The sequence below is a fragment of the Ciconia boyciana genome, chromosome 6 (genome assembly GCF_034638445.1).
Source record: "Ciconia boyciana chromosome 6, ASM3463844v1, whole genome shotgun sequence".
Classification (NCBI taxonomy): domain Eukaryota; kingdom Metazoa; phylum Chordata; class Aves; order Ciconiiformes; family Ciconiidae; genus Ciconia; species Ciconia boyciana.
In genome coordinates, this window is record NC_132939.1 from 38,431,885 (window position 1) to 38,459,881 (window position 27,997).

At 37.3% G+C, this 27,997-nt stretch overlaps 1 protein-coding gene across 1 annotated transcript in view; it reads left to right on the top strand.

Moving 5' to 3' along the window:
- Positions 1-27,997, top strand: part of AQR (aquarius intron-binding spliceosomal factor) — a 70,165-nt gene that overhangs the window by 22,126 nt on the left and 20,042 nt on the right. The window contains exons 12-26 of the mRNA XM_072864465.1: positions 594-707; positions 1,514-1,617; positions 2,443-2,545; positions 3,628-3,748; positions 6,464-6,605; positions 7,371-7,549; positions 9,413-9,580; positions 10,013-10,182; positions 16,525-16,766; positions 18,252-18,398; positions 18,969-19,038; positions 21,465-21,575; positions 23,180-23,289; positions 25,901-26,036; positions 27,767-27,976. Coding sequence (XP_072720566.1) covers positions 594-707; positions 1,514-1,617; positions 2,443-2,545; positions 3,628-3,748; positions 6,464-6,605; positions 7,371-7,549; positions 9,413-9,580; positions 10,013-10,182; positions 16,525-16,766; positions 18,252-18,398; positions 18,969-19,038; positions 21,465-21,575; positions 23,180-23,289; positions 25,901-26,036; positions 27,767-27,976 — 2,127 coding nt within the window. The remainder of the gene's footprint in view (positions 1-593; positions 708-1,513; positions 1,618-2,442; positions 2,546-3,627; positions 3,749-6,463; positions 6,606-7,370; positions 7,550-9,412; positions 9,581-10,012; positions 10,183-16,524; positions 16,767-18,251; positions 18,399-18,968; positions 19,039-21,464; positions 21,576-23,179; positions 23,290-25,900; positions 26,037-27,766; positions 27,977-27,997) is intronic.

A 27,997-nucleotide genomic window follows, 5' to 3' on the forward strand; every position in this document is an offset into this window, starting at 1 on the left:
GTATATTGTTTTTTATGGCAGGATCTGAAGATCTCTCCCCTTTCCTGCATCTCAGCTCCTTTTCTTGCTGCTTGCTGTCCCCCATCTCTGGCATTTGTTCAGTTTCTCTGAGGGTCGGTATTGATGGAACACAAAGCCAGCAGCACATCTGAATAATTTTTTTCTTCAGAGTTAAATAATCTTATTGGAAGGTAGGATGAATTCCAGAGCTGGCATCAGAGAGGGCAGGAGGGAGCAAGACCTCTCCCTTTTGGTAGCAGCAAGCCATAGGTTGGGTTCAGCGTCTCAGTGAACCTCTCGCTAGGTCACCTTAGTGCAATTAATTCAGTTTCAAGTCCTAGTACGTAAAAGAAACTTCACTGGTTGTGGGCTGTGCTGTTATTTCTATTGCTTGTAGATGAGATACCTAAACAAAATTTTGTGCATCAGCCAAGTATAAAATTTTGATACCACTCCTTAGTCCATTTCTTCAAGACCTTTGAGGAGCTCTTGTTTGTGCATGGTGCCCAGATTTGTCCTCTTAAATTGTGTTTTTGTTTGTGCTAGGGTGTCTCTTATTGTTAATCCACTAATTTATATGTATGATGTCTCAGCTTTTAGATATGCTTAAATTCTACACTGGCTTTGAAATCAACGATCAGACTGGAAATGCTTTGACAGAGAATGAGATGACAACAATTCACTATGACAGAATTACTTCTTTACAGGTAGGCAGATGGCAAAGTGCTTCTGGGAGGGACAGGATTTGGTTTTGTTGTTTTAGTCTAATTTGCATCTGGAATAGGCATTAAGTTATTTCCCAAAGCAAATCCCTTATTTTTCCTATTGAGTTACAGGAATAGTTTTAACTTGACTTTCTATACTATATCGAAGACACTAACGCTTTAATGTTACGTATGTGACTATGACTAAATCATATGCTCTAGCAAATCACCACCACTTTTGATTTGATATTGTCGCGATGAACTGCTCCCATTAAGTCTATTCAGAAGGGAAAATTAAGTGCTGTAGGAACTTAACAAGATTATGCAGTAGGTGGCACCATTTCTTCAAGATCAGTACACACATATGGTAGCAGTAGTAGTCCCTTGTACATAAGAGACAAAATAAAAATGCAGATTAGTTGTCATATAAAGATAGTGACACTTTTCAGAATTTTTCCCATCAGTTTTAACAAAAAAATTCAAGGAAGCGTGGTTAAATTAAACTTGTTTTTCTTAGTTGTCTGCAAGGCTACATGTCTGCCCCTTTATGTTTTATTTTAATGACAGAACAAATGCTGATAAGAGGGTGTATAAAAATATACTGTCGGAAGCACAGGAGTAACAAATAGGTGGCGCTAACTAGAAAAATGGAGATTTCACTTGGTTTTTATTTCTATCCTGGTAGTGTTCACAGGGTGCTACATGTTATGAATCAGAAGCAGATATGCTTTTGTATAAATATTTAGATTGATATTAATTTGTTTCATTAATATGCTTACATTCAGTTTTTGGATGTGGGTTTTTTGTAGAGAGCAGCATTTGCACATTTCCCGGAGTTATATGACTTTGCACTCTCAAATGTAGCTGCAGTAGATACTCGTGATTCACTTGTGAAGTTTTTTGGACCCCTTAGGTAAGTTACAAAAATTAAATTTAAACATGAAATTTAAATTCTTTGTTCTCAGTATGTTTTAATTTAACAAATTTCTAGCCTTTTTTCTTTCTGACTTCTCATGTGCTTTCTCATGTGACTTCTCAGGTCTTTCTGACTTGTCATGGTGCCTTTACATCTGCTGAAACAGGGAACAGGGAGAGTTTGCATCCGCTATCCACTAGTAGTGAAGTACTAGAATTCCAGTATAAGAAAAATATCTTTATTTTCCTTTTTTCTAATGAATGTGAGAAAATACTGATTTTCTGGAAAACACCTAGCTGCTTAAAGTAATTGTAGCAGCAATTAACTTACAGTAGTTAACCTCTAACTTGTTTAAGTTAGCTTTTTAAACTCTGTTCTGTGCAAAAACTACAACAGAAATCATAAAAGTAGACCACTGTGTTAACTGTATTGTATTGTAAATGCTCTGATTAAAAGAATAGCAGTCTGTATTTTGACAAAGGCAATGTGTGCTCTGTTGTTTGGTTCTGTTTTCAGGTACATGTCTTGAAACAATAAAAAATATTCATACCTTGCTTTGTTTATTGCGGAGGAGGGGTTCAGCTTACACCTGTGGCTGACCACACTTCACCTGTGGAAGTGCTCTAGAGCACGTTGTAACAATTCCAAAATATTTTAAATATCTCAAACTTCACTTAAAATACTGATCTGTAATTGTTGGTCTCTGATGAAATTCATCGTTGGAAATTTTTTTTTAAGAAAAAAGAGCTACGTAAGTGCTCTCTCTCTCGGGTTTCATCAGTCCGAGTGACACAAGCTTCTGCTTTCCCTTCTGCTGTGCAGCTCCGATGTTCTCCACCAGGTGGCGTCATACCTCTGCCTGCTGCCGCCGCTTCCTCAAGGGCAGGGCTCAAGCTACGGGAAGGAGTTTCTGCTGGAGTTGCTGGTAAAAACATAATTAATATTGCTTATGTTTTTTCTTTTGCAAGCTCAAGACATAGCTAAATCTAGCAGCCACACTGTAGTAAAGTAGCCATTTAGGACCTTTTGCTGAACCACCTGTGAACCACGGCAGTGTCACAGCAGTAAACTGCGTACTAAGGTGGGGTTTAAAACCATATAAATTAAGTATTTGAAAATGTTTATTTATAAATGTAGTTTCCCTGAGAAACTAGCATGTATGTGTTTGGTGTAATTGTAAAGGTCAGCAAGCCGAGTCTCAGCAACTGTTTTGAGTTCTTCAGGAAAAGTCGTTGCTCTTTATGTAGTAAGCTGTTTGTCCCCTTTAAAAACAAAAAATCTGCTAAAGTAGATCTAGATATTCAGTACCTATTTGGTTCCTCAAGCCCATTTGAAATACCATTTGAGGCACATAATGGTTTTTTTGGATATTCAGTGTATAACAATATTACTGTAGGTTACTAATCTGATATCGGTGTTAGAATGGCATAGCTGTTTTTTAAAATCTTTCATAGGCTTGTTTTGTGGTTGTTGATTTCTTTAAAAATCGTTCATGTAATTTCCTAAGGTTTAGATGGTAGTAATAGGATGCTTATGGATGCCATGGGGAGATATTTGTTCAGATGACATTGTAGTATTGGATGGATTTTTTTTTTCTCCCAAAGAGGGAATTAAGACTAGCTGTTGCTGAATGAGCAGTGTTAGTTAGTTATTGACCGTATGTTTAATGGAAAGCAAAATAAATTTCATTTGAAGTTGATTCTCTGCTAAGCCTTGACTGAATATTTTCAGTTCTGTTGTGCCATTTTTGGTTAGCTGAGTAGCCAAATGATTGTTTGACTGTAGTACTATGACCGATAGTTGGACTATGTGTTTGTTCATCTTTTGATGTTACTGTGTGCATTTAGTTATATTTAATTAAAAAAACAAAACAAAACCAAAACTTACTGAAAGAGAGAAGATGGCAAGTGACCACCAGCAGTCTTACGGATTAATGTGTATGTTTCAAAGATAGCTTTATTTGTCCCTTTTTGACTTATGGAAGTTTAAAATGTATCCTTTCTTTAGGTTTCCCGTCATGAGCGACGAATATCTCAAATTCAGCAACTCAACCAGATGCCTCTTTATCCCACAGAGAAGATCATTTGGGATGAAAATATTGTGCCAACTGAATATTATTCTGGAGAAGGTATGATTAGTAGTTCAGTAAATGCTGCACAGGACAGTAAATGCTGGAAAAAAAAAAAAGCAGTTCTGATGTCTATGTTCATTCTGTCTTTGGAACTTAAATGCAGTACTTTGGCATCTTACAGTGTCTTAGAGTAAGGTCAGCTTTTTTTGAGTTATGAATCAGGAACCCTGAGATGAAATTGTTAGGAAATTTATAGTGGATTTAAAGAGAAATCCAAAGGTCTGTGTTTACATAAAGACATTTATATGCTTCTAATCTGCGTAACAGATGTGCTATACCACCAGCTGTAGCGCAGGTAGTTACTGTGAGGTGAAACAGGTAGTAAACATGCAGCAGAAAAGCTGTTGCCTGTGCTTTGCTCTTAAGTATGTTCAAGAAAGCCTTTTCAAAAAGAAAAAAAGGGGTGCTGATGGGAGGAAATTAACACTAATCTTACTCTTTGATTTCAAGGTAGAAGTGTACACATAGTCATTGAAAGGTAGTGTATGCACTCTAAATTCAGAACCTAGTGCTCTTGCTCGATGTGCTCATGATCAAGGAAGCAAACTGCAGGTATTGCAAACAAGAAATTATGTAATTTTAAGTTTTGCAGTAAACAAGATGTATTTTTGTCTAGCTACTTTAAAAAACTTGTGCTTTTTGAAATCTCATGCTGAAAATTTTAATGTGTATCATGAAAATTTTCATTAGGAATGTGAAAATTTTAATTTGGAACATGGAAATTCCAAATAACAACATATATCTTCAAAGACTAATATAAAGTATGTTTCTGGTTTGAGTAGTGAGTAGTCTGTACCCTCCTCCATGTAGTTTTGATTCATGAGTTTTTTTGTGTAGGTATGAGCCTTAAGTTTGACTGCTTAGCATAAATTAATTTTTTGGGATAAGTTTTCTATCATTTTGCTGTCTCTATCAGTTTGCTGTCATTTCTAGGAAATTAATTTATAAACCAAGATTTTTTAAAATTTTATTTTTTATTTCAGTGAACAACACATAGGTTGTTCTAATGCTCTGGACCATTCAGGTTCTTAAATACAAGTCAGGGTAGCTTTACTGTCATTCAGACTGTACTGGAAGGCTGACTTTGCAGGACTTAACTTGTGCATGCACTGTACATGTATTTTGTGTTTTATTAGCCAAATATTTTAACCAGAATATGTGTGTTATTCCTGGGGGGGTTGGGGAGAAAGAGTAGCTCATCATACCTGTTTCTGTGCTGTTTCGTGAATTTTTAATAATGCATTAAAGAAATTTCATTAACGGTGAAATGTAATTTTGGCAAGTAACAGTGGTTGCTAGTGGAAACATCTCTTCCTTCTGTGGTGAAATCTTTTGCTATTACTATGCATGTATTGATAGCACTGTTGTGAAGCATTTCTGTTGCTGTCAGACTGTTACAAGTATTTTTCTATTTTGCTTCTCCTAGTTTCAGTTTACACTTTCTCTTTTTAGTCTCCCTATATTCTCCAGCCCTGATTTTAAACAAGACAGTTTTGTTTTTGTGGTCTTGGGGGTTTTTTGTGTTCTTAAAAGTAGCTACATTCTTTTGGTCTAAAATTTAAATAAGAGTAATTTAGCCCAAGAAAGATACGAGTATTGTTTCTGTTTTCTTTTAAAAATGAGGGAAGAAGAATATCTGTCTGATAAATGCCGTGCAGCCTTAAAGAGGTGTTGCTTCAGGCCCTGCCCTTTGTGCATATAACTAGCTTTACAGGGCAGGGTTTGTTACTTGGTGTTGGGAAATGTGTTAAAGTATTTTATCACCATGAAGCTTTCCAGAATAGAAATTACTGTGTTCTATCGCCTTTCTTCACTGCCATTGTATCTTGGTGCATGTGAAAGCCAATATGTATTACATATACCAGTAAAAGGTGTCAAGGATAATATTGCAAGTTACAAAAGCCTGATGCTTTCACAGGTGTTAAGCATAAATGTTAAGCATAGGTGTTAAACTGGAACATTAGTCCCGTAGTGTTAAATGAGAAACATATAAGAATTTTTATTATGGAAAATTTGCATCTAAGACTACCCTAAAGCTATGCAAGCTTTAGGACCTGGCTAGAAGTTTTAATACTCATTGTTTAGTTAGATCTAATCTTCTGATGTTTTTCATTCTAAAAAAAAAATAAAATCTATAATCAGTAACGGAAACTTTTGAAAAAAGTTGTGTATTAAAATTTGATTTCTCGGCTTAAAACTTTTTTCTGCAGTAATGTTTTTTGTGGCTTCTAGTAAATGTAAAGGATTGGAATTGGAGAATTGTTGGATAATGCATTTTTTTTTTTATTAGGTAATGAGCCTTTTTCATCATTATTTAATGGTGGCTTAATTGTTGAATTCCCAAAGTACCATTACTTTGCCCTGCATTTCATTTTTATAAAATCAATTTTGTTGTAGTCCTGAATACAGGGAAGGATTCAATCTTTAAACAGTTCACTGTATTACTGCCAGAAGGATGAAAATTCCTTTAATCTTGTGCAGGTTCATTTAGAGAAAACCTGAAAATTTGGGGGAAGGAGGGAGAAAAATGTATACTTTTTAGTGACATATATTTATAAAAGGAGTAGTTCTTAGAATCTCCCAGGATAACAACTATGGCAGTTATAGAATAATGTATGTATATATTTATGAATTCGTGGAGCCAATATATTAATTCATTTTCTTTTTGTTTGTCCATCAAATACCTCTTCCCTTCTACCCTTACCCCCTTAGGCTGCCTTGCACTTCCCAAATTGAATCTACAGTTTCTGACTCTTCATGACTACCTGCTGAGGAACTTCAATCTCTTCCGCTTAGAGTCTACCTACGAGATCAGACAGGACATTGAAGATAGTGTCAGTAGGATGAAACCATGGTAATGTTTATTAATTGATGCAAACCAGTCAGTTCAACTTCATGTGTAATCAAAGTGTATTCGAGAATGAGTAACTGATGTTGTGTATATACTATGTGTATACATAGTAACAAATGTATTTTACATTATTACATAGGTACTGTTTTATACTAACTTCTTCTATAAGGTGTTTTCATCCTATGGGATGATTTTGTAAGGGTGTGTTGATACGTATCCCTGTAGATGTGTTAAGACAGTATGTTGGATGCTAACAACCAACCTTTGTTGTGTTAAGACGGATGAGTTAGTTTTTCAAAAGTACTAAGCCTTGGCTGACATTACAAAATCTGGAAACTTTACCACAAACTCTTCTGGCTTATGAGAGGTGTTACTGAGTATTCTTGAATTTGCCATCTGCCACATTTTGATCCTCTTTAGATTTCAAGGGGTCATTCGGTGTGATATCTCTTATACTCAATAGTTGCTTTTTGTTATTTTCCCTTTTTCTTCTCTCTCTGAGGGCTTTTTTTTTTAATAATGCCAGCATAAGTTGCCTTTGTTTCTTGAAATACAAGAATAAGTCAGTTCATGTTATGCTTCAGTTCTAAAATGCAGGATTACGTGAATCTGCTTCAGTAGCATGTAAAATTAAGACTTCTACTTTTGTGTTAGAGCTGACTGTGAGGTAAATTGTTTCACGGTTTAAAAAAAGAAATGAATCTGTTATCAGATAATGACTGACAAAACTTTGGTGTTTGGGGGTTTTTTGTTGTTGGGTTTTTTTAGGTTATCGGAATATGGAGGTGTGGTCTTTGGTGGATGGGCTAGGATGGCACAACCCATTGTCTCTTTCACAGTGGTGGAGGTGGCAAAGCCCAATATTGGTGAAAACTGGCCCATGCGAGTGCGAGCAGATGTTACAATTAATTTGAATGTCCGAGAGAACATCAAAGATGAATGGGAAGGTACTTATGTTCTTTGAAATAAGGTGCTCAAAATAGGTGCTCATCAAAATACACTTCGATGAGATACACTTTGTAAGAAAGGGGTTTTTTAATCTAAGATACAGATTTGCTAATCTTAATACACTGTTTAAAAGTCAGTTACTCAAATTCCAAGTCTAAGAAGTTTATACTTTCTTAAAATGAAAATTGAAATTATTATTTACATGTCCATTGGAAGCAGAATGTTTACTATTTCAGACTGATGTCATTCAGTTTGTAACTGTAAAATTGTGCCCTTTACAGGGAATGTGGAAAAGTAACTTAACACTTTAAATTAATATGCATGCTAATGATGTCATATTGGAAACGTAGTGGGGAGTGTGTTATCTCTGCCATATACATGTGGACATGACAGATTTTTGTTTAATTCAAACCAGTGCATTTTAGTAGTTTTCAATATATTTGAATGTTGTTATGAAGTGATGACTGTACCAAATACTGTTTCTTATAAGTATCCACAGGCGACACTTCTTTTGCTTGGGGAATTGAACTTTAGTTGACCGTGTTGGCAAGTGGCATAGAAGCATGTACTTGTACTTGGATTATCAGTAAATGTCACTCCCTTCTCTTTTGTTAGAGAAACCTGTTAAATGTGCTGGAGCTGCATAGTGCGATTACAGGTCACGTAGCACAAATGCTAAAGCTGGATCGTGTGATAAATAAGCAGATACAAGTTTGGGAATGTAGATTTCTATTAAAGTAGAAAAGCTAGGAGGGTGGCAGCAGACTTCAGTGTACTGAAGGTAGCTATATAGTGGTGTACTTAGCTTTTTAAATACTAGAACAGCCTCTGTGATTTCAAAAGCAGTAATGCTTTAACTTAATTGAAACTGAGGTGAAGAATTGATGAATCATTGCCTGACATAACAGGGTCTTGATGAAACTGCTTTAGGTTGCATGATATCTGGTGAGTAATGAGAAATTATTTGTCTCGTATGAAAAATACAGCATGTTTTTACTAAATTTTGAAGGTGTCTTAGATCTGTGAGAATCTGTAGGTATACAGGAGAAAAAGATTAGTGTTCAAAATTACATTAGTGAATTTGGAGAAATTGCATTTTAAAAGTAGAGTGTAATTCAACAGGGATGAATATTAAGATACTAAACTTGTGCAAAAACAAGTCACCACACAAATGCATGTTGGGGGAATAACTCGTTAGGCAGTAGCTCTGCAGAATGAAAAGAGTCCGAGATCATTATCACTCAAAAACAAATGTGACTCTGCAACAATATGTTACTGCTGAGGGAAAGAGAAAAACACTCAACCAAGTCATATCAGGATTTATAAACTGGAATGTAGCATGGAAAACAAGTAACTTGGTTAAGGGACCTTTTACCTTATTAAGTAGATAACTAAAGTAATTTTGGTTAGGGTAATTTTGCCTAGTTGTAGGTACTGCGCTTAAATTGTTGTAAAAAAAAAATTGGAAGTTAGTCCAGAAGAAAGCAATGAGAATAAGAGATTAATGACACACTACTTTTGAGATAAGGCTTAAAATATCTAGGTTGTGTAACCTGAGTAAGATTATTGGGAGAAGAATAATCTTGAAATAAATGTTTGTTGTCATGAAAAAAGCAGTCAATTTCTCCTTTTCATATCTGAAGTCCTGGCAGATATTAGTGTGCAGAATAGTGGAAAAGATGGCAGTATCCTATGGTTCTGTATCCTCTAAGTTAAAGGCATATTTTGAAACAGAACACATTATTCTCTAAATAGGTGGAGTTTTATTTAGAAGAAATTTTCATATATTCTGTTCCATATAAAGGAATGGAAAAGGAAAATGGCATTCAATCAGATCACTGAATGTTCCTTTTTGGAATCAGGTCTGCGTAAACATGATGTTTGCTTTTTGATTACGGTACGTCCCACGCAACCTTATGGCACCAAGTTTGACCGACGACGACCTTTCGTTGAGCAAACTGGCTTGGTGTATGTCAGAGGCTGTGAAATCCAGGGCATGTTGGATGAGAAAGGACGTGTCATTGAAGAAGGTATAGTCTACCAAAACTTGTTTGAAAGATTTTTTTGTTTTTGTTTTTGTTTTTTTAACAGCCTAGTCGTTGACTTGCTTCCCTTTTAAGCAATGCTCATTGAATTCATTACCTAATTGAAAAAACAAACCAATTCTATAAGCAGCCTGAGAAAGGTTAACTAGTTTCCTCTGGAAATCTGATGTAATTAGATTAATTAAATAAATCCAGTACGTTTTGGTTTTAGGAATAAAATAGCTTATATTCAAAAACTCTATTAGAAATGGGATGAAAACATTAAATAAAAATGTTTGTAATGCCATGCAGAAATTATTTTCATCATACGAATCTGTCTAAATTTCATTTCAGGAATCATTATGGATCACTTATTTGAACAATAATCTGCTTTTAGCACTACTTCAAATTCTAATCTTACTGTTTCATTACGAGCAGGACCTGAACCCAAACCAAGACTTAAAGGGGACTGCAGAACATACAGAGTATTTCTGGACCCAAACCAGTATCAACAAGACATGACCAATACAATCCAAAATGGAGCAGAAGATGTTTATGAGACATTTAATATTATAATGAGAAGAAAACCAAAAGAAAACAATTTCAAGGTAAGGTACTGCTCATTGACTCTTAGGATAAGACTTTGTCTGAATATGCCAGCAGTACTGAGACGTGCATTTTAGGTGCATGTAGTTAGGCTTTTTAGGTGGCGTTGGATCACTTCAGGAAGTTAGAGCATGTCAGCTGGTGATAACTTCCCCTTACAGCTAAGTGTTGAAGTAACTGAAAATCAGAACACTCCTACTTCTCCTGAGTATATAATAAAACATTATTTGATTAAGGGATAAAGTTTATGATTTCAGTCTTCTAACAGGTAGCCTACATATTAGTTGTATTTGGCCTTTTGGGTCAAGAAAGAATGTGGAACATTTTTGTTACCTGATATAATAGTGGACTGTAGGAAAAGGAGGAGTAACTAGTCAAAAGGTGAAAATCAGAGAAACCTGTTAGCTTTTGGGAGCGTCACTGGATCAATGTCTTATTGGGCTTTTGAGGGTGTCAGATGAGATTTTTAGCACTGATGTATTTGATAGTCCTTACAGAGATTGTATGCTAACTGGAGCTTTGTAGATTGAATGGTGCTTTTTTTCCTGCCCTAACAGTTTTCACACAGTTGCAGTGCATGATTCTTTGGCGTTTTACTTCCTTGGGTATTAATTGTCAAGAGAGCCTTCAAAGAATTTGGTCAGAGTTCAAAATAAACCTGTTGCTAATGTATTATGATACTGTGTATTGCCTATAAGTAAGATTAAAGTTATGCACACAACTTTAATTCAGTTTTGCATATAAATTCAGCAAATGTTGTTTCTCAGGAAGCTTATCAATAGCTTAGCTTTCCTTACCAGCAAGAAGAGGAAAGTTTTCCAGCAAAGCTGAAATGTATATTCGAGTTTCTAGAATTGTGAACTGACATAAATTTAACTTTGACCAAGTGGTCTGTGTTGCCCATAGTATACTCTTTTGATCAGGTGGCATAATTCCAGCATCATAGAATCGTTTAGGTTGCAAGGCAGCTCTGGAGATTATCCAGTCCAAGCCCCCTGCTCAAGCGGGGTCACCTGCAGCATGCTGTCCAGTACCATATCTAGTTGGGTTTTGAATATCTCCAAGAATTAAAATCCAAAACTTCGCTGGGCAACCTCTTCTAGTGCCAAATTGTCCTCACAGTAAAAAAAAGTGTTTTCTCATGTTCAGATGGAATTTCATGTGTTTTAATTTGTGCTCATTGTCTCCTGTCCTGTCACTGGACGCTACTGAGAAGAGTCTGGCTCCCTCATCTACATTTGCTCCTGTCAGGTATTTATCACATTGATACAATACCCTCTGAGCCATCTCTTTTCCAGGCTGAACTATCCCAGCTCTCTTGGCCTCTCCTCATGTGAAAGATGGTCCAGTCCCTTAATCATCTTTGTGGCCCTGCACTGGACTCACTCCAACAACTCCGTGTCTCTTTTTTTAACTGAGGAGCCCAGAACTGAACACAGCGCTCCAGATTCAGGGATGGGATGCCATTCGGAGGGACCAGAAGAAGCTTGAGAAGTGGGCCCGTGTGAACCTCATGAGGTTCAACAAGGCCAAGTGCAAGGTCCTGCACCTGAGTCAGGGCAACCCCCGGTATCAATACAGGCTGGGGGATGAAAGGATTGAGAGCAGCCCTGCTGAGAAGGACTTGGGGAGTACTGGTGGATGAAAAGCTGGACGTGAGCTGGCAGTGTGCGCTCACAGCCCAGAAAGCCAGCTGTATCCCAGGCTGCATCAAAAGAAATGTGACCAGCAGGTCGAGGGAGGTGATTCTGCCCCTCTACTCCGCTCTGGTGAGACCCCACCTGGAGTACTGCATCCGACTCTGGGGTCCTTAGTACAAGAAAGACGTGGACTTGTTGGAGTGGGTCCAGAGGAGGGTCACGAAAATGATCAGAGGGCTGGAACACCTCTCCTATGAGGAAAGGCTGAGAGAGTTGGGATTGTTCAGCCTGGAGAAGAGAAGGCTTCGGGGAGACCTTATTGCAGCCTTTTAGTACTTAAAGGGGGCTTATAAGAAAGATGGGGACAGACTTTTTAGCAGGGCCTGTTGTGATAGGACAAGGGGTAATGGTTTTAAACTAAAAGAGGGTGGATTTAGACTAGATATAAGGAAGAAATTTTTCATTATGAGGGTGGTGAAGCACTGGCACAGGTTGCCCAGAGAGGTGGTAGATGCCCCATCCCTGGAAACATTGCAGGTCAGGTTGGACGGGGCTCTGAGCAACCTGATCTAGTTGAAGATGTCCCTGCTCATTGCAGGGGGGTTGGACTAGATGACCTTTAAAGATCCCTTCCAACCCAAACTATTCTATGATTCAGCCTCAACAGTGCGGAGCAGAGAGGAAGGAGCACCTCCCTTCACCTGCTGGCAACTCTCTAATGCAGTGCAAGATACTGTTGGCCTTTTTTGCTGTGAGGGTGTACAGTTTTGTATACCTGAAAATACTTCTTGTATGCATGCTCAGTTTCTTTGCTGTTAGATCATTTAGACCTTTGAATCTTTAATATTCTGTGAGTGTTCCATTATGAAAATGCAACATGAATGAAAAACTGCCTTTCTTTCGGTGCCTTAAAATCATGCATTGCATAATTGAAGTGATTTTCATTTTAAAGGATTCTGCAGCAAGTTCTGTGCAGATGGATAAAGAGGGAGGCAGGAAGACTGACTTTTTTTCTTTTCTGTATCTGGAAAGATGCCTCTGGTGTGAAACAGTAGCTTGCAGTCTGCACAGAGCATTCTGGTGCCATCCAGCTATGGTTTGGTATACTGGTAGTACTTCATAGAGAGTTCTTTATAACTTTACATGGAAAAAAAACCCAGAACTGATTGTTAATGTTGTGTGTCTGTGTCAGGTTCTTTTTACATTATGAGCACAAGCGCTCTCTGCCAAAGCCTGTTGATGTGCCAGCACTATAGACATGATTTTTATTCACGTATGTATGCACTTTTGTGTAGTCAGAAGGAAAGCGTGGCAGTGAATGCTTAAGTTTGCTCAGAATTGCTGTTAGATGTGAGTGTAGCTTTCAAATTTGTACTGTGTACTTGCAGCTAATGTACAGGTAAATCACAATGCACACCATTCTATGCTGTTTTTTACTTAAGTCTCATACATTCATTTGTCAAGACAAACTAAGATATTTCCAGATTTATCACATCACTACCAGTTCGGGTGTAAACATTCCATGTTATCTGCAAACCTTTCTAACTTCAGCTGGATAAAAGAAAAGAAAGTATCACTGTGATGAGTGTTGATAGTGTATTGAGCAGATAGAAGGCAGTTTGAAGTTTTAAGCTGAGCTTGTAGGAGAGAAGACAAGAAAACACTTGTGCAGTCTTAGTAAATTAAGCAGAAGAGACAGCAGTGGAAGGGCAAATACAATGTGTTTGCTGGAGGTGACACCACTACATCACTATAGTTGGTCAGCAGTGTTAGTTCTTACAAGAACTAATCTTACTATTTTTACATGTATAGAAGTTACTTTTGAAAAGCTGAAGCAAAGTTGTTGTGATGTAAAAACAGCACATTAGCTGTTAGGGACATATTTCTTAAACTTTCCTCTGAGAAATTGATCATCTAGATTTAGAAATATTACCTGAAGAAGCCACGTTTTCCAATTTAGTCGTGCTTTTCTTAGCACAAATGTATTATGCTATGCTTAGTATACATTTAAGTTAGAAACACTTGTTTATATTTGCAACAGATACAAATATTCTTAGTTAATATGGGACTTATCCATCAGTATATCTTGGGCCTCTGAAGTAATTGCAGGACCTTCAGGCTTCAGAAGTTAAGTGCAGGACCTCTCTGGTCCTGCAGGTCACATACTAAAATGTTCGTAAGACCAAGAGCAAGAATAAACACAGTAATGTGCCTTGGAGAGCCAAAGGGAGAGGGAGGTTTCTGGAGTGGTTTGTAGGCATCAGGTAAGATTCTTTATAAAATGGGGCTGAGCTGAGAGTATGCTTTGTGTCACAGTGATATCTGATGCCAGCTGGATTATCCCATGCATGTTCACTTCTTCCAACAGCTAGGAATTTGACTAGCCAGAGGTTTCTGTGCAAGGACAGACCTGCTATGACATGTGTCCTCAGTAGGAGAATTGAATTTGAAATAGTAGGAGCCATTCTGCTGGTAGACAACCAATCACCCTTTTTAGATAAGGAAAGGATGGAGCATATAACTTAACATCAATCTTAAATTTTATAGTACTAAGTTGCCTTTGAGTTAATAACTTTACAGAGCTATCACAGAATCCACAGCATGGTTGAGATTGGAAGGAACAGAATCACAGATTCACAGAATGGTTGAGGTTGCAGGGACTTCTGGAAATGATCTAGTCCAATCCCTGCTTAAAGCAGAGTCAACTAGAACAAGTTGCTCAAGATCTTGTGACTTTGTACAGTTGGAATTGGATATTTCCAATGATGGAGACTACATAACCTAACTACACAATGTGTTCCAGTGTTCAATTACCTATACAGTAAAAACTTTCATGTATTTAAGTGGAATTTCCTGTATCTCAATTTGTGTCCATTGCTTCTTGTCCTTTCACAGGGCACTACTGAGAGGAGCCTGGTTCCATGTTCCTTACTTCTTCCCACTACTATTTTTTTATACAAATTGATAAAATTCCCCACCACCCCTTGAGTCTTGTCTTCTGGAGGCTAAACAAATCCCAGCTCTCTCAGCCTCTCATATAACAGATTCTCCAATCCCTTAATCATCTTAGTGGACCTTTGCTGGATTCATTCCAGTATGTCTGTGTCTCTTGTCCTGAGGAGCCCAGCATTGGACACAGCACTCCAGATATGGTCTCACCGATGCTGAATAGAGGGGAAGAATCAGAACCTTTATAGAGGTTGACTGTTTAAGCAGGAGTGATGACCACATTAATTTGATTCCTTGAATGATACAACACAAGCAGGAAAGGGCAGAGAATCCTACCCTTTGGAGCTGAATATGTAAATTTAGACTGTCAGAATAAAATTCCATACTTTGTTTTGGCTGACTATTCTCTACAAGATCAGCATTTGGAAGATCTGTATTATATCCTGATGTGGACTGCTGATGCACTATGTTTGCCCTCCATTTGTGTCCATGTTTGATGGTGTGGTAAGTTGGAGGATCTGGAAATCGGTGCAGGTTTCATATCCTGTGTTTCTTCTGTTGAAGAACAGATTCATGATGTCCTGATACCAAGTTTCAAGTAAGGTGGTTGTTGAAGACTTGCCACTAATGTAGCCCTTTAATAGGAAGACTAAAGTTCAGCTACCTCTTAGTTAAAATGCACACCCTCTGTGCGAGTCCAGCGTCTGGAGCATTGGTGTTTTCATGGGAGGGGGAAAGGAGAGAAAATACTGACATAACCACAGGTGAACAGAGAAATTAATTTGGGAGTGAAGAGCAAGCTTTTAGAGGGAAACTTTAGCTGGCTGCAGGGATGAAATTTATAGGGTTGAAGGAGAAACCTTAAGCTGCATGAGGGTGTTCTTGAATTTATTAGATTTCTAGTAAGAACTGGATCTAGATTTTAGTGTGGCTGAGGCATTCATTTACCAAACAGTTGTGCGTTACACTAAATATTATTTTTGTGCTGGTCAAAGTAAAGAGTAATTATTTTAAAATGCCCTGTGTCTGTAGTCTTCAAAAAGCCTGATATAAGGCTTACCATTTGCTGCTTCCAGAAATGGATAGCTCAATCAGTATCCACAGAGCTGAAAGTTTTTTAGAAGAATATATATGTGGAAACATGTTGGGGGCTCTGTGGAGTCATTAGTTGTCTTGTTGGATTAGTGAATTTAAGTGGGGAAAGAAAGGGTTGAGAAGCAAGGAAGTGCGCTCCAAGATTGTACATAGAAACCCAATGTGCCACAGGACTATAACCATGGAGAATTTTTAATGCATTTTTGGTATAAACAGCATGATGTTATGAAAGTCCTGGAGGAGAACCTCAAGCAGAAATATGTGTACCTATTGATAAAAACTTGAATTGTTCCCTCATTGTAAAACCAAGATGATAAGCTAGGGCCATAGCAGACACTTAATTTTGTTTATAGGTTATTTTGAACTATGCCTTTTTTTCTTCTCTGAGTGTTCTGGAATGAAAACTTTACTGATTATTATGGTTCTCTTTACTGGCTCTTTACTAACAGGATTGTTTAAGAATTACATGGTTTGACACTGGTGTTTGTTGCATATATAGACTGTATATATATTGACTCAATCTAACCAAACACCTGTCAATTAAAGACTGTTACATGCTAGCATCTTAGAATAGACTTCATTAGTCTTCAGTATGTCACATTTTCTTGGTAAAAAGTCAAATCTCTCCAATCACATTTTTTCTATTTTTCTAATTTGCAGGCTGTTCTGGAGACTATTAGGAATTTGATGAACACAGATTGTGTGGTTCCTGACTGGCTGCATGACATCATTCTCGGCTATGGAGACCCAAGTAGCGCACACTATTCGAAAATGCCAAATCAGATTGCAACACTGGATTTTAATGACACTTTCCTGTCCATTGATCACTTAAAAGCTAGCTTTCCTGGATACAATATTAAAGTGACCGTTGATAATCCAGTTCTGCAAATACCCCCCTTCAGGTGATCTCAAAATTTCAAGTAGTCCTGGTCTGGTATTCTTGCTGAAGTGCGTTGTCAGGTGGAGTTGAGTTCAGTGGTTGAAGGGAGGTGCTATTTCTTTTAAGAAAAGTTGTTAATATGTTAATACTAAGATTTAGATAGCTATATAACAGAATTGACTATACTACAGTTAGGCTCAGGACCAGCTTCTGCTCTATTCTGTACAAAAATGCATCAGAGCATTGCTTGTATATCAGCCTGTTGAATATATGGGAAAAGCAACAGTATGAGATAGACTAAAGACACCTAGTATTCATTTCTGCATTATGGTATCTAGTGTCCTCAAGTTCAGCCTAAAGATTTTTAATTTCATAGTTTCCTTACATGTCTCATTAAAGCAAGCTGTTGTGGTTTAGCCCCAGTCGGCAATTAAGTACCACACAGCCACTCACTCACCCTCCCCTCTCCCCCGGTGGGATGGGGGAGAGAAGCGGAAGAGCAAAAGTAAGAAAACTCGTGGGTTGAGATAAGAACGGTTTAATAAATGGAACAAAATAATAGTAATAATAATAATGAATTGTAATGAGAAGGAAAACAACAAGAGAGAGGGAGGAACAAAATCCAAGGGAGAAAAAAAATAGTGATACAACCGCTCACCACCCACCAACTGACGCCCAGCCAGTCCCTGAGCAGTGACCGCTACCCCCCGGCCAACTCCCCCTAGTTTATATACTGGGCATGACGTCATATGGTATGGAATAGCCCTTTGATCAGTTTGGATCAACTGTCCTGGCTGTGCCCCCTCCCAGTTTCTTGTGCACCTGGCAGAACAGGGGAAGCTGAGAAGTCCTTGACCAGTGTAAGCACCGCTTAGCAACAGCCAAAACACCAGCATGTTATCAATGTTATTCTCATACTAAATCCAAAACACAGCACTATACCAGCTACTAGGAAGAAAATTAACTCTATCCCAGCTGAAACCAGGATACAAGCTAAGAACAAGAATTTCCACATCAGCTAAAATTTGAGCTTTTGGAAACACCATTCAATCAAAATAAAGAATTAAGTCTGAAATCCCATATTGCTTATTTTATTTTAGGAATGGTTTCTGAAGGAGGATGCCTGCAGTTGTGACCGCTAAATGGGATTTACATGTCTTGTTTCAGTGGTGCTGTAGTCCAGCATTTTTAGACTTGACAGTTCTGTCCCTCCCGGTGGACCTCCTTGGACTTTGGCAACTGAGTTTCACAGTTCATAGTGTTGGAGAATATTTTCTTCAGGTGGACTGAAGAAATGATATCTTTTTTCCCTTTTAAAATCTGCTTCATCAATTTATTTGTCATTCCTTTTCCTTATCCTTATTAATACTTTGTCATCTGCAATTCTTGTTTCCCTATTGTGTGAAAGTTCGTCTTAATGGTGACAAAAAAATCTTTCTGTATCTTCTAAGACAGTCTGGTATCATAGTGAACGTGTTGAAGTGTAGTCTTAAATTATGTGTTACAGGATAACTTTCCCAATAAAGGGAGGTAAAGGAAAGAAAAGAAAAGAAGAGGATAGGAATGAAGAAAAACCTGAAGAAACTAAAACACTGATTGTAGAGCCTCACGTCATTCCAAACAGGGGACCATATCCATATAATCAGCCAAAACGGTAATAAATTGATACAAACTTATTTACAAATGGTAACACATGCATAGCAGTGCATTTTCAGAAATACTTAAAAATAATATTGTTGATTATAAATGAAATGTCATTTTAATTTCATTACCAAAAGAAGATTTGAATATGAGACTGTTTTGTTTTATATTTAAATCAAACTATTCTATTATCCCCTCTCTGTCAAAAAATTCCCTTGAAGAACAATGAGAATTACTGTCTTTTTAGTATTGTGTCAGGACTTTGAATATTAGGAGAACCATACCTAAATAATTTTACAGCATTCTCAGCAAATAATAACTAAAGATAGACAATCTTTTAGATGGGATGATTTTGTTGTCATGTGGACAGTGTGATTTACTGTCTTGCTTAGAAATTGCAAGACTGTCATGTCTATAAAGAAGATAGTTGTAATGATGGTTTCATTTATATAAAAGTTTGCAAGCATGTAGTTCTGGAGAAACATGTAGCCAATTAATCTAAATCAAATGTTAAAACAATTGCTTTTATCAAAACCGTTGGCAAAATCTATCAATTCTCTGATCTTGTTTTGCTTTGTTACAGCAACACTATTCAATTTACCCATACTCAGATTGAAGCTATACGTGCAGGAATGCAGCCTGGGCTAACTATGGTAAGAATATTTTTAAGGATTTTATACACTTATTTATTTGATTCTGGCTTTAGGTACATTTAGTGAAATACCAGTAATGCCCATTTCCATAGCCTTACTGAGGTCACTTCTATTAATAGTTTAAAAATATGAAAAATTAACATAGAAAGGTTCCACATCCTCCCATTCACAAAATCATACAGAAACACATTTGATCTCTGTATAACTGTATCCTGTGTTTCAGTGGCTGAAGACTTTCCACAGCAGCTGAATTTACTCTTTCAGTGGCTGGATTGCTAGCTTTAGACTGTAAAGCTTTTACCACATCTGTCATTTTGGGCTGTTTTAAATTACTTGCATAGTTTTTAGTTTGATCTAACTATTAAAGGAAATGAAAGTCATTGAATTGTCCTCAGGGAGCTTTTTTCTGCTGTCTTATGAAATGTAGTGTGCAATCCTTTATATCCTGCTGAATTCTAGAACTAAGAAGTTACAAACTATAGGCGATAATGCTAATTTTTAGGTTTTTGTATTGGTATTCATTAGTACCATACTCTTCCTCCTTCCCTTCCTCCTTATGTTTTACCAGTCCCTATACACTCTGTAGCTAGCACACAAAAGATGCATGGCAAAGGAAAAAATAAACTTCAGTGGAATGTTACGCCTTTTGTCCCTGCCTGACTAGGTATGCTGAAATTAGTAGTGTCGTAAATGTATATAAAAGTTACCTGAGTTCTTGGCAGTGTTTTTGAGTATGATATGTATTCTAGTAGAACACAGCATAACTTTCAGGTTGTTGATAGAATATCAACTTTAGGGTCTGTTTAGAAATTAAAGCTCTTTTTTTGAATGCTGTGAAAATGCCACAGTGACAGCTGCTTTAAATTTGATTTTTCAACAGTGTTGGAAGGCGTTTTTTGGAATGATTTGAACTGCTGGGTTTTACATAATTACAGTGTTCATCTAAGAATACCCGCGTGGGTATATAGGAGTATTGTTTTCTATCAGTAGTATTATCAATAGGAAAGGAGATTGAGAAATTAAAATCTTTATTACCATTTTGTAGTATATAAATAACACACAAAATACTAGAGAGGGGGGGGTCTCTAAGTCATCTAGTTTTTATTTTTGTCTTATTTTTGTTAAATAGCATTGCATACTGTTTGTTAGTATCATTTAATATATGTTGGACTATTAATGACCTTCAAATTCAAGTGTATAATGCATTATAAACTACTGTCTACCTCACTTTTGGAGGGCTTTAAAGAAGAAAAGTAACTTCCTGTGCCTGGTACTCCATCAGCTTTCATAAGTATTGGAGAAGGTGGTCATTATATAATTTGAACTTTTCTACTAAAACCACATTTGTTGATTTTTAAGAGGTGTTAGAGAATGAGTATCTGTTAGGTCAAAAGGGAAAACGAATGACAAAGTCAGCTTTTTGGTTTTGAGGATGTAGTTCTGATTTTATTTTTTTTTTTAGTACATCACACACTTTTTTGCAGGGAGAGAAAGCAAGACTGAGAAAACAGTTATGTAATACAGGCCTGTTTTATTTTCTGTCATTATGTCATGAATTTCTGTCAAATATTTTTGAGAAGTACAGTCCTACTTGCTTTTGAATCCAGTGATCAATGAGATACCTTAAATAAAGCAAGTGAGATTTCATAGCCATTTGTAATTTTATGTGTACATACATGTGAAACCTGCTATTCTGCGCTTCTTAATGCTGAACAAATTACTTTGGGATGCTTTATAATACTTGGATACCTTTAAAATGTCTCGGGTGTCAATTTTTGAATGTTGGTATAATTGAGCCTATAAAAACATTAACTGTCAGTATTACTTCTATATTGTCAGTTGTATATTTTTGAGTAAATAAAAAGAATGGACTCTTTTTTTCTGGTGTTTATATCTGCCTCACCTTATTCTTTTTCAGTTATGTGTTTTGGTGTTTTTTTTCACTGTTTCCCCTGTATTTAGCCTGTCCTGAAGCTAAACAGCCTTTTTTCTCTGAGGAGATGTGTTTTCATGGGTTGCGAAACAGAATAGTATTTCATATGCTGCATTACCATATTCCCCGTAGGCAGGAATCTGCCTAACTAATCTGAATTAGTCTTTCATGATATATTGTATTTGTTCTTGAAGTTTACAAAAGCCAGCAAGTAATTGCTGGATTACCATATTCCTCTTAGGCAGGAATCTGCCTTACCATTGGGCTAAGTCTTTCACGGTGTATGTACATGTTCTTGAAGTTCACAGAAGCCAGCAAGCAATTGTACATGAAACAGAAGACTTTTTTGTTGTTAATGTATGATGTCAGTGTCTTGTGAGATTGTTCTGCTTTTTTCCCAACTGGCTGTATTACTGTATTGTGCAATATTCTGATAAATTGTGTGTTGACTTTTTTTTTTATTTGGGTTTTTTGTTTGTTTGTTTGTTTTTAGGTAGTGGGTCCACCTGGTACTGGAAAGACTGATGTAGCAGTCCAGATAATATCTAATCTTTATCATAACTTCCCAGAACAACGAACTCTTATAGTTACCCACTCTAATCAGGTAAGGTGTCGGTCATGTATGAAATTTTCCAGTAATTAAAATCAAGAAGAACAGCAGGTATTGAGATCAGTAGGTTTGGGATTGCAGTTGTCTCTTAACAATAAAAATTTGAGACGGCTTGTGTGCAGTTTTGCCAGTTTGATAATGTGAAATTAAATTTTTGAATTTCAGGTTTGTAGTTCTGAGCTATTTATCAGAAGTTTTCAATATATTTAACTGGTTGGGGGTAGAAATTAGGAAGTATTTTGAAAAAGTGTCTGTGCAGTTCTTACAGTTGCACATTCACTGCATGCGTGCCAGATTTTTTGCTAAGTAACTTTCTCAGACACTGGTTGCTCTGTGCTTTGTGCTTCTCAGGGAAGGCATGAAAGGTATTGTGGCCTTTTCAGCTCAATGCTTGCTTCCCATCCATAAGAGATGGAGTCTAGCTGCTAATTCTCAAGCATATTTAAAATAATAATAATAATAATAATAATGATAAAAGTCTTGAAGATTCTTACTGTAATTCTGCATCTGGTTTGGAAGGATTTGTTTGGAAACCAGGGTCATCTATTTCCTGGTCTCCCTAATTAGCCTATCCTATCTCAGTTATGAGCTATTTTAACTGAACATACTACTTCAAAAACATTTCGTCTTTATCCATCAAAGCAAGATCAAGCACTTACGCTGTTGATCGAAGAATAGTGGATGGGACTTCATTTTGGTGAGGAGTTACAACCTGGAATAATATAGGCCAGTCTACAATGGGTTGCGGGAGAGTTAACAGATAGTGAAGCTGAGAGAAAGGGTTGAGAGCATGTCCGTTGGGGAGAAAAGGAAGGAAATAATTTGAAGCAGGTAGGAGACTCTTCTTACCAGATGAGACTTATATGGGAACATGAACTTGAAATTGTACTTCAGGAAATGAGCTCAGCAGGGTTCATTCCCTATGCCTTGATGCTGTACTTTAAGAAGTTTGCCTGACTTCCAGCTGACTTGAAGTAGAAGTGGAGCTTGCTCATGCTTATTCTTAGTCTCATAACTTCATGATCCAGTGCTTACAAACTTACTCCTTTGAAATACACTGAATTGGACAGTTTATATTAAGCTGTTAGAGAATTGAAGAGTTTAAGGCAGGAGACGTAGCAAACCTTTAAGTTTAGTTCAGCAGAATTTATTTATCCATATGGAATAGAGTCACAGCACATGCCAGTCAATACCAGATCACGCTCTTCTAATGTACAGTAAAAGTTGAATGGTTTAAAGTCATCTAACAATATCAGTGTTGCAAAGTGTGCTTCTTGAGACAGTTTTATAAAGTGATAGCTTTATCAACTAAATTAACTAGGTGATGGAATCAAATTTTAAAATTGTTTTAAAATTGTAAAATAAAACTTAATTGTTGTATAAAGTATGCAAATACAAGAATTTTACTAGGCTAATTTCCCTGTTGTCAGGATTAAGAGCTCTAGTTTCAGTATTAACTTCATGTTTGCTCTGGCTTCCATTTATACCAAAATAGGCATAATTTCCTAGCTGGCTTACCAGTAGTTCTTCAGTTTTCCCCTGCGAGAGCCTCTGAACTTCTAAAAACTACCTTTTCTCCTGTTCTTGTCAATCTTTAGGCCTTGAACCAGCTGTTTGAAAAAATCATGGCTCTAGACATTGATGAGCGCCACCTCCTGCGTCTGGGTCATGGAGAAGAGGAATTAGAGACAGAGAAAGATTTCAGCAGGTGAGAAAGGAGGTGCCAATGATAAACTCGCTTGTATAAACCTTGTAGCAAGTTGTATGTGTTGAATCCATTTTACCTCCCTTGTAAATGAGCCAGGAGCTGTGCTTGGCAAGTTTTACCTGTCTCATATTATTTGAATCCCAGTAATGCAGACTGTACTTGTTTTCAGTACAGGGTTAAGTAATTTTGGTTCTTACTCAGTAGAGAAACTATGTTCTCTTGAGAATCCAAAGGCAGAATTGGGCAGTTGCTTGTTCAGAAACTCAGCTGCTTGAACAATAGTAGTTCATTATATTCTGGGCCCATATACATTTTAGATAATTGATCTGTTTCATGAGAGAAGGTTGAATAATAAAGTTAGGTTTTTGCAGTTAGGAATTTTTTGTGCAAATATGATACCACTTCTACTGGCATGGTGAATATTGCATACGTAAATATAAACATGAAATTGAACTTCCTGCTTTTAATTCTTCAGAATATTGCTTGATTACAAAGTTGCTTATTACATGGTAAATAACACATTTTGAATAATACATACATAAAGAAAGCTATCAAGTCTATATCAGTACAAAGACTTAAGAACCTGTTCTTGTAAATATTAGTACGTTTGTTATGTGTTAGTCCAATTGACGTCAGTAGGATTACACACATTCATAAATGTAAGCAGGGATATAAGGGTCGTGCACTGGAAATAACTGAACTGTCCAGTACTGGATTATTATAGCAATACTTTGACTTCAAAAGCTGTAGTAAAAATTATATGTAGGCACTAGAAGTTACCCACATATGCATAGTTGAGTTTCATTTAGCAAAATAAATACCTTGTGATTTATTTTTTTTAAATTTGAATGCTTTGACGTAGTCAAATTATTCCAGAAATTTGATAGCCAAAATCTCAGTGAAATTATGCCATTGCAGATATTTATTTAGTAATATCCACGATTTAGTATATTCCTTGAACAGTAGTGCTCATAATTAGAAGGAGTTTTCTTTGAAACACTCTGCATTGTCTATTTTCATTCTTTTTCAGGGTAACTCCAGACCTACGGGACATTACTGCAAAGTCCTATGGGTTCTGGCAGTTTGGGAGGGAGGAATAAGGGTTGCGGAATATATTTGAAGGTGGGCTGCACTACTGTGAGAAGAGGAGTTTGTTTCCCATATGCCTTTTGTTTGTTTTTAGGTTGCTTCTGAGTTCGTGGTTTTTCTGTCAGGCTGCTTTAGAGGGCACAATACTGCTTAAGGAATTTCTATTGCTTGCAAGCCTAGTGTTCCTATTTTGCTCCCTCTGCAGGCACAGCAAAGCAGGGCAGGGGGTATAAGAACAAGGTGGAGAGGAGCTGATTAAACTGGTACTGTCACTTAAACAGAAAGGGAATCACAGCTAAAGAAAATTTTTGTAGCAATGAATGAATACATAAAAGAAGGCATATGACTTGAATTGTGAGAATTAAGAAGACATTGAAAGTGTGAGGAAAAAACCCCAAACAACTGGTTTCAGTCACTTGTAATTATAATGGATTAGTTTTGTTGAAGAAGAAAATACTATTTAGTATTCCAGGGATCTTAACTGTCATAGTTCCTGAGGAACTTGTTTTTTCCAGTTGTGAACAATATCATATTCAGTTGTGTCTTAGTAAATTAAAATCTCCAGCTTTAACTACTTTTACCCTTCTAAATAAGACAATAGAACTAATTGTGATTACCAGGGGTTGTGTCTTTTTATTTTCTTTCTGTGCAGAAAGCATGTTTTTTGAATAGGAAGTTTAATAAGAACTTGAAATTTAGCCTTTATTCTCATTTGAGCTTTTAACTATCTATGCATTTTTAAAAGAAAGTGTCCTGTTCCTCTCACTTATTCCACCCATTTATACCACTTTTTAATTTGTTTTCTTTTTTAGAAAATGTGATACATTGTTTTTTGTGTTTCTTGTACTGCTTCTGGGAGGGGGGGAGTGCATGGATTAAGGAAATTGATTTATAAAGGAAACAAATTGGGCTTGAATTAAGAGGAGGAAGAATGGAAGGAGTAGGTTACAAGCTAATCAGTCGTAAAAGTTATTGAACCAGGCAGCTGCGAGTATAGAACCTCCTATGCGTGGATGTAGACCTGTCTGTTATGGTGGGCTAAGCGTTATTGCAACACATTTTGTATATTGCCAAAGGAAGTCAGCCTTGTCATACTGAAGCTTCAGATATAGGTTCCATTTATGATGGTCCATAGACTTTTATAACTTGCTTATGTTTGTGTAACATGTAGCATACCATAGTTCCTAAACCGTACATTGGTAGTAATGCTTTTCTGCTTTACAGGTACATTATGAGAATGTTTTACTAACGCTTAGGAAGCTTTTGTTGAAGTGATAGAATAAAAGGAGCTTTTTCTACAGTAAAGGCTCTTGCATGGCTTTGTAAATTATTAGGGCTCAACTGATAGAAATAGTCAGCATGTAGCAAATTCTTGGGTTTTGGAACCTGGTAGTAGTTGTGAGGGGGTTTTTCTGGGGGGGTGTTGGTTTTTTTGTGATCCCTCGTTGTGATACTTAGATAAAACAGTTTTGAATTAACATAATTTGTATTTAAACGTATTTATATTTAATCCATTTTGTAGATATGGAAGAGTTAATTACGTGCTGGCTCGAAGACTTGAACTTCTACGAGAAGTTGGGCGATTACAAGAGAGTCTTGGAGTCCCAGGAGATGTTTCTTACACTTGCGAAACAGCTGGCCACTTTTTCTTATACCAAGTAAGGACTGAAATACTTCTACGGAGTATGACCTCAATATGTTATGAAACACTTTGTAAAAATTGAAGTGAATTTTTCAGAATTGAGTCTAAAAAAGCCCGCATTTTCTTTGGTGGTTCAAAATTCAATAAGAGCTAAAGCTATAATTGCAACATTGCTTACTTTTATTGCTATTGTTTTAAATCCTGCCTGATGACTCACCGGTTGAAAGGCTAGCATTGCTGCTCTTCATGACTGCTGGCAAAGATTCTAACCTGAAGTTTGTCCTTCAGATAGGAAAATCTGTGGGCTGCTTTACATTTTGGACAAGCATTAGAGCAGCTACTTGATGATTCTGCTAGAAGGCTTTTATGGTGTTAAATGCCAGTGTGAAATCAGATGCATAGTATACAAAATGGTGATTTTCTGTATGTCCCTCATTTCCCTTCCATGTATTTTTCAGTAACATGGTCTACGTTAGCAGTTAGTGTGGCTTAAGTAGACTTGTAGAGTGGTAGTTAGGATTAAATGCATACACTGTATATGTTTTTACAGAAGTTAGTCTGGGCTAGCTGTAGTTTGGGCCTAAACATTAAATGGTCATTAGGTGTTACAGAGTACTAAGAGCACTGCTAGAGCTCATCTTCTGGTTCAGTTTCGTCCCAAAGGAATCCAACTTGGTATTTAAACCAAAGTACTGTAAGTGGAGACAATCAAGAGATTTGCTTCTGTATTGGGTTTATGTGGCAAAGTTTTGGTAGTGGGGGGCTTCAGGGGTGGCCTCTGTGAAGAGAGGCCAGGGGCTGCCCCGTGCTGGACACAGCCAGCTCCAATGGACCCACCGCTGGCCGAAGCTGAGCCCATCAGCGACGCTGGGGGTGTCTCTGTGAAAACATCTTTCAGAAAAGGTCAGAAAGCACTGTGCAGCACCTGGGGGCACTGAGTATGAGGAACAACCCCACACACCAAGGTCAGAAGAAAAAGGGGAGGGGCAGGAGGTGATCCAGGCACTGGAGCAGAGATTCCCCCATAGCTCACGGAGAGGACCATGGTGAAGGAGGTTGTCCCCGTGCAGCCCATGGAGGACTGTGTCAGGGCAGATATCCACACTGCATCCCATGGAGGACCCCATGCTGGAGCAGGTGGATATGCCCTGAAGGAAGCTGCAGCCTGTGGAAAGCCTATGCTGGAGCAGGGGAGACGTGTGAGAAGGAAGGGGTGGCAGAGATGTGGTGTTAGGAACTTGAATGACAAGTTCCATTCCTCCTGCACTGCTCAGGGTAGGGAGGAGGTAAGAGAGTTGCAAATGAAGGAGTGAAATTGAGCCTGGGAAGAAGGAGGGGGTGGAGAAGAAAGGTGGTTTTGGTTTTGTCTTTGTTTCTCACCATCCTACTCTATTTTTAATCGGCAATAACTTAAATAAGTTTCCCCAAATCAAGTCTGTTTTGTCTGTGATGGTACTTGCTAAGTGATCTCCCTGTCTTTATCTCAACCATAAGCTTTTCCATCTTATTTTCTTCCCCTGTCCTGTTGAGGAGGGGGAGTGAGAGATGCTGGGTGGGAGTCTGGCAGCCAGCCAAGGTCGACCCACCACAACTTCAAAAATGTTGTCCTGATACAAGGTCAAATGCTAATTTAGACATACCTTGCTTTTGTGAGAATTTTTTTTAACACTATGTGTGCAAGACTACACCTTGCCAATGACTTTATGATATAAAAACATGTCAGTATGACACTTTTGTTTGCCATAGGTAATGTCTCGTTGGGAGGAGTATATCAGCAAAGTGAAAGTTAAAGGTGGAAAATTGCCAGATGTTACGGATGTCTCCAGTTTCTTTCCTTTTCACCAGTATTTTGCAAATGCTCCTCAACCAATTTTCAAAGGCAAGTCCTATGAAGAAGATATGGAAATTGCTGAAGGGTGTTTTAGACATATTAGGAAAATATTCACTCAGCTTGAGGTAAGACATGTAAATATTAAA